The sequence below is a fragment of the Sander lucioperca genome, chromosome 15 (genome assembly GCF_008315115.2).
Source record: "Sander lucioperca isolate FBNREF2018 chromosome 15, SLUC_FBN_1.2, whole genome shotgun sequence".
Classification (NCBI taxonomy): domain Eukaryota; kingdom Metazoa; phylum Chordata; class Actinopteri; order Perciformes; family Percidae; genus Sander; species Sander lucioperca.
Genome location: NC_050187.1, coordinates 5,178,239 through 5,185,738, shown reverse-complemented (window position 1 = coordinate 5,185,738; position 7,500 = coordinate 5,178,239). Strand labels below are relative to the sequence as shown.

Below are 7,500 nucleotides of genomic sequence, written 5' to 3'. Positions count from 1 at the left end.
CTGGTTGTATTAAGCCGCTACAGAGCTCCGAGACGCCGGCTACAGGGCTCCGGGACCCCGGCTACAGGGCTCCGGGACCCCGGCTACAGGGCTCAGGGACCCCGGCTACAGGGCTCAGGGACACCGGCTACAGGGCTCCAGGACACCGGCTACCAGCAGCAGTTGTTTAGCCACCAACAGGTGACTGTGAGCCGGGTACAGGCCAGATGACAGTGGAGTTTAGCCAGAAAAAGTGAGCGTCATGCGGCGATGACAAAGTTTAGGCACCAAAACGACTAGTTAAGTTTAGGAAAACGATCGTGGTTTGGATTAAAACACTACCGAGGAACAAACGAGCGTTTCCTGGGTGAAAGTATTTTGTTTTCGCCGCATCATTAACTCTGCTTGCCTGCTTGAAAGCGTTGTGTTTTATGTTGACACCACGTTGTGATATTTCATTTTGAGATTATTTTCCATTGAATATAGAAGTTCATAAATAAGTGTTTTGGCATGGCTGGCCGATGGGCACTATATCCATGATGGTATTGGAAGGGGATTTAATTGTTGCATGTTTTGTTTTATTGTGCATGACCCCCCCTCTGCTTTTTCACAAATCACCACCTGGTTATTAGCATAGTTACAAATGTCAGTGGGTTGGTGAAAATGTAATCCAGAGCAACTGTGCCAGTGTTGATCACAGAAGCATGCTGTCATTAATCAATATCATTAGTTAAAAGCTGTTGGCTGCTGTTCATTTGCAGCTGTGGTTCACTACACCTCAATGCTGTGAGTCAGCTGGGGAACACTCAGGGTTCCAAAAAACAGGATCACAAGCACATTAGGTTTGTAGTGCTGATTCTGATCTATAAACATGATCCGTCCTGATTATTGTCTTATCTGTTGTGTTGCATTCAAGATGCTGTATGTAAGGAGGGATTTTCCCGAGTGTGGGATCAATAGAGATCTTATTTTATCATAATTCTGCAAGCTAGTTTAGGAAATCCATACTTTCTGTAAAAAAAAAGAAGCTTATTTAAAGGTCCTATGACATGCTGCTTTTTGGATCCTTTTATATAGGTCATAGTGGTCCCCTAATACTGTATCTGAAGTCTCTTTTATATAGACCTTAGTGGTCCCATAATACTGTATCTGAAGTCTCTTTTATATAGACCTTAGTGGTCCCCTAATACTGTATCTGATGTCTCTTTTATATAGACCTTAGTGATCCCATAATACTGTATCTGAAGTCTCTTTTATATAGGTCATAGTGGTCCCCTAATACTGTATCTGAAGTCTCTTTTATATAGGCCTTAGTGGTCCCCTAATACTGTATCTGAAGTCTCTTTTATATAGACCTTAGTGGTCCCCTAATACTGTATCTGAAGTCTCTTTTATATAGACCTTAGTGGTCCCCTAATACTGTATCTGAAGTCTCTTTGATATAGACCTTAGTGGTCCCCTAATACTGTATCTGAAGTCTCTTTTATATAGACCTTAGTGGTCCCCTAATACTGTATCTGAAGTCTCTTTTATATAGGCCTTAGTGGTCCCCTAATACTGTATCTGAAGTCTCTTTTATATAGACCTTAGTGGTCCCCTAATACTGTATCTGAAGTCTCTTTTATATAGGCCTTAGTGGTTCCCTAATACTGTATCTGAAGTCTTTTTCCTGAAATTCAGCCTTGGTGCAGAATTACAGCCACTAGAGCCAGTCCCACAATGAGCTTTCCTTAGGATGTGCCATTTCTGTTTCTGTAGCTTTAAATGCTATTGAGGAGGAGAGAGGGGGGGCAAGGTGGAGGGTGGGGGTGTGGCCTTGACCAACTGCCGTGCTTCGCTTGTTTGCAAGCCATGATGTCTCTCTCTTTCTCATGGGTGGGCCAAATTCTCTGGGCGGGCAAAGCAGATGACCTCATAAAGGGAAGATTCCAGATCGGCCCATCTGAGCTTTCATTTTCTCAAAGGCAGAGCAGGATACCCAGGGCTCGGTTTACACCTATCACCATTTCTAGCCACTGGGGGACCATAGGCAGGCTGGGGGAACTCATATTAATGTTAGAATACCTCATAAAGTGAAATTTTCATGCCATGGGACCTTTAAAGGTCCCATATCAGGCTCATTTCTTGCATTATTCATTTTTGTTTACATGCTTTAATGTAAAAAAAAAAAAAAAAAAACATTATTTTTCTCATACTGTCTGTCTGATTATACCTGTAATCACCTTTAGGGACCTATCTTGCACCCGGCGCATCGCAGCTCAAAGCCCAACACAAGTGTCTTTGCTAGTTTAAGACCGACCCAGTTGTCAGTTTTTCCGTCCAGCGCTCGCGTCGTTTAAATAGCAAATGCACCTGTGCCCATCTTTGCGCCCTGTGTTCAGGTGCATTCTGGGCATATTGCTATCATGAGGCAAGGGGAAGTGATCGTGCCATTGACCAACAAAAACCTGGTCTAAAGTCAACTACGTATATTTCATTGTTATTTTAACAGCAAATTAGTAAAATGCTCGTAGAGTCATGCACAGCGCGCACACACTATGCTTGTTACACACACAGGGACGCACAGCTGCACACAAACATGCAGAAGATTACAAATAAAAATATTACGGTGCAAATCCTCCATCATAATAGCAATGCTCCAAGGTCCAAACGCACCTGGCTTTTAAAGGGAATGGGAGATGATCTCTGATTGGTTGACTGCATGTTACGCCCAAAACACACCTCTGATTAATGAAGACACTAAGTACAACCCTTTAGAACCATGCGCCCGGCGCACAGACCCTTTTTTCCACCGTCAAACTAGCAAAAGTGGATTTGGACACACCCTAAACGCACCTGCGCCGGGCGCTTCACGCCGTGCGCTTAGATCGTTAAAATAGAGCCCTTTTTCTGAAACACTCTGTTTTAGTGCTTTCTCTTTAAGCCCCCCTCCTGAAAAAGCCCAGTCTGTTCTGATTGGTCAGCGTTACGGGTCTTTCGCATCTATGCTCTGTGAGTCTCTGCACCGTTATTGCAGCCGGGGAATAATCACAACTGTACAAGAATTCCTGTTTTACAGGCACAGTTTCTGAATACGAGCTGTGTACATTTTTCTGTAGACTGAGCATTTTGATACTTTCACAGTATTTAGATAGCACCTTGACCGGCTTTATATTAAAAAAAGACATGAAAATCTCACATTTTACAATATGGGACCTGTAACTTTTTTCTTTCCTTCGTTTTCCCCACACACAGTTTTTTCTTCTCTCTCATCTTTTTTCTTTTCTCATCAGTGCTGGGGCACAGAAATCTTTCCCTCGTACCTCTCTCTGACCCCCCTCCTTTTCAGCCTTTATTATTCAGTTTTTTTTTGTTTGTTGGGTCCTTTCTTTGATCCGGTTTGATCCTGTAGTCAGTCTCTCCCTCTCTCTCTCTCTCTCTCTCTCTCTCTCCCTCTCTCGCTTTCTCCAGTCTGATTTCCATATATGGTTTTGGGGATTAGAATCAGATAAAGACAGGAATCCACAGTAGTTCCACTGTGGTTCCACGCTCCATCAACACACACACACACACACACACACACACACACACACACACACACACACACACACACACACACAAGCCAAATGACTGATTTTGTCCCATTTGACTTTGACGACTCGCCTCGTCTTCCAACTCTCATGAGAACACAACCGCACATGCACGCACGCACACGCACGCACACACACACACACACACACACACACACACACACACACACAGATTGGGACTTGGTGAAGTCATGTTGGAGTTGAGGACTGCTGGTTTCCTGTATGATGACGACTCTCTCTCTGAAAAGGCTCTGAAAGCTGCACATTCAACTCGACTCTCTCTCTTCGTCTGTGTGGTCGAACCCTGTAAAGACTGAACACTCCTCTTTGCGATTATCTCACTTATGTCATTTGTTTTTTATCCTTATTAAATCCAAACAGCAATCTAACAGAAAGAACTTCATGTTCTCAAGGTCACAGTGAGTCATGTTTTTGACGGAAAAACACAACCAGATATAATAGAATAGATCCAGCTCGAGTCTCCGTTTTCTTTTCACGGACAGGACAGAAAAACACTGCCAGACGTCGTTTGTGCAAGCAGCAAAATACGACACATGGGTCAAAGAAACACAGGACTTTCACCCGGCAAAGCGGTGTGTCCGAGTCCCGTTTGAAACTAAAAGCGATTCTTGTTTTGAACGTCACGTTCAGCGCCACTTGCGTAGTAACCTTCAAGAAGTGATGTAGCGTCTGATTTGAACCCTAACCACGATCTCTTTCTAAGCTTACCTAAGTAATATTGGTGCCTAGACATAACCAAACTGCAACCATGGCGAGTTTTCTTTAACAAACGTCACGTTCTGTGTCACGTGCGTAACCTTCAGGAAGTGAAGTATCGTCTTATTTTATACCAAACCACCATCTTTTTTATCAACTTAACTGTCGTTTACGGTATGTGCCTAAACCTAACCAAACTGTGAGTGTTTCACTAGGGCTGCCCCCTCTTAGTCGATTAGTCGACTAATCGGTCGTTTTGGTCTTAGTCAACTAAGATTTCTTTAGTCGATTAGTCATGTTTTATGCTTTTTTCATGCTGAATGACTTATTTCCAAGAAACGTACGAGCACATCTCTGGTAAACACAAGAATTAAAGTGGTGCTTTTGCATGACTCTTTGCGGAGAAACTCAGATTTACAGATCTGTCGATTAAATCAACTAATCGATTAGTCGATACAATTGAATGAGTGTTAGTCGACTACGAATTCCTTCACTCGAGCACAGCCCTACGTTTCACAACGTTAAAGACATGTTTAAAATCACAACCTTTACGTTCAAAACCGCGATCGACGGTCTGGTCACATCTGGTTAGATATGAGGTCATATTTCCTGCCACCGCTACGGGCAGCTTAGCCTGGCTCCGCCCTCCTACGTACTTCCACTCAATTTTCATTTTCCTTCAGTATGTCGTCTGGGTTTGCGGTATATTCACAGGTTTTCTCCGGCCAATCTTTACCGGTCCAATCAGCTTTACAGAGGGAGTGGCTGAGAACGATGACGTTGAGATTGTGCGCTAGTTTGAGTTGTAGTTCTGTAATGGTGGCGGAGAAAGATGCGAGCGAAGCCATTCGGTCCGTTGTGGCAACGTTGCTGAATATCCAGAAGTTAAAGCCCCAGCAAGAACAATCTTTGCTGAGTTTTGTTGGTGGCCATGATGTTGTGGCCCTCCTCCCCACGGGGTTCGGGAAAAGTTTGATTTTCCAGCTCGCTCCGTTAGTGGTGAAGGAGTTGGCTAAGCCGACGTCACGACCAAACGTTAGTGATTAGTTATGGCAGATCCAGAGTGGATAGAGTGGAATAGTTTTAAACTTCAACAGAGTACCCGCCTTCAATAAAGTTAACACTTGTCAATGGAGAGTGGCCAGACTCTCTGTACAAATGAAATGGACCAGAGTCTGGTAGGACCAGGCTAGGCCTGTTCTCATGAACCATTCGTTCAAGAAGCTACAAAAAGTTAAGCACTGTGATTCGTAAGCATTCTACATTTTCTTTGCTGTATTTACCACATTGACAGCCGCTGTATAAGACCATGGCTGGCCGCGTAGGGAGGAGGTCGGGGGGGAATGGGTGGGAGTTAACACATGCAGGACTTTCAAGACAGAGAGCAGAGTTCGCTTCCCGGGGAAAAGTAAAGCCTTTCACCCAGTGTTCCTAGGGAGTGTTTTACTCCAAACCACGATCTTTTTCCTAATCTTAACTAGTTGTTTTGGTGCCTAATCTTAACTTTTGTCACGGCAAAACGCTCATATTTTGTGGACTAAATTTAACCGTTTTCTCCGCCGAAATGTTCTGTACCCGGCTCAAAGTCACCTATTCTCGGCTAAACACATCTACGAACTGTCGCTGATACGACCGAGTTGTGACGGAGGTCTGTAGCCGATGTCACGAAGCTCAGTAGCGGCTTCAACAACTATCAACTGCTGCTTGGCGTCGTGGAGCTCGTAGCCAGCTGGCGTCACGTGATCAGCCGGCAGTCTCCTAATTTGTAGGATATCCTACGTCTTGGTGTGCATACAGTTTCGTACGATATCATACGGACCCATTCATGAGAATGCGTTGCTAGGGGCGCTGTTTTATGAAAGGCTCCTGTGGGTCGTATTAGAGGGTAGGAACAAATGACTGATATCACCATCTGGTTTGGAGGACTTGTTGGAACATTATGACATTATGACGTCCATCGGTTTGTTGTGTTTGTGTTTTTTTTCTTTTTGACCCATCAGCCCAACTACAGACTGAAAATCCTGGGGTTTGGAGTGTGGTGATGGACACTTTTGTCCCAAAATGCAATGCACAACAGAAAAGGAAAAACTACTTTTAAGTTGTGTTCCAGAGTCACCAGCTGCACGTGTCCCGATTTAGCTGGATCTTCTGAAGACACTAGTTTCAAGACCACAATATGACATATTGCTTTCTGTGTGTGTGTATGTGTGTGGGTGTGTGTGTGTGTGTGTGTGTGTGCGTGCGTGCGTGTAGAACCCCCAGTATTCGAGCACCAGCACCTATGTGATATACGCTCACCTGCTGAGGCAGATCGCAGCTCTGTCAGAGGCCGACCACCACTTCCTGGTTCATTGGCTAAAAAAGTAAGTGTGTGTCTGTAAGTGTGTGTGTTAGAGCTGCAAAGATGAATCGCTTAACTGATTAGTTGTCAACTATTAAATTAACAACAATTTTGAAAATCGATTAACCGGTTTAAGTAATTTTTTATGGAAAAAGTAAGGTAAAAGTGCCGGGATAGCTCACCTGGTGGAGCGTGCGCCACATGTACAGGGGCTCGGTTCTTGTCACGACGGCCGCGGGTTCGACTCTGACCTGCGGCCCTTTGCTGCATGTCATTCCCTCTCTCTCTCCCCTTTCACATCTTCAGCTGTCCTGTATAATAAAGGCCTAAAATTGCCTAAAAAAGAATCTTAAAAAAATAAAACAAGTGTGAATATTGTCTAGTTTTTTCACTCCTCTGTGACAGTAAACTGAATATCTATGAGCTATGGACAAAACAAGACATTTGATGATGTCATCTCAGGCCTTTGGAAACACCGATTGACATTTTTAGAGACCAAACAACTAATCGACTTATCAAGAAAATAATCGACCGATTACCGATTAATCGACAATGAAAAGAATGGTTAGTTGCAGCCCTAGTGTGTGTCACGCTGCCTTCACATTGGCACAGTAGATACGGCTGCAAAACGACCGGAAGTCATTCATTTCCTATGGAGATTCGCAGAGCGTATGCGAATGGGTCCGAACCGATGCAAACGAGTGCGGTGCGGAAAAAAATCTGGTCCGTTGGTCATCCGGATGCGTTAAAAAAAGTTGAACTCGTACGACAGGCAACGGACAGAGAAAAGTTCTTCCGTGCAGAAACAATGCATAGGATACCTGCTATGGCTAAGTTGGTTAGCAACAGACATCCAAATATTGACATTATACCGCTATATCACATTTAACAGAC

The 7,500-nt window shown here is 44.1% G+C and overlaps 1 protein-coding gene across 2 annotated transcripts in view; it reads left to right on the top strand.

Moving 5' to 3' along the window:
- The window catches only part of hectd2 (HECT domain containing 2), an 82,860-nt gene that overhangs the window by 21,725 nt on the left and 53,635 nt on the right, over positions 1–7,500 (top strand). For both annotated transcript variants that reach the window (XM_031308574.2, XM_035992132.1), the window contains exon 8: positions 6,519–6,628. In XM_031308574.2, the coding sequence (XP_031164434.1) occupies positions 6,519–6,628 (110 nt within the window). The remainder of the gene's footprint in view (positions 1–6,518; positions 6,629–7,500) is intronic.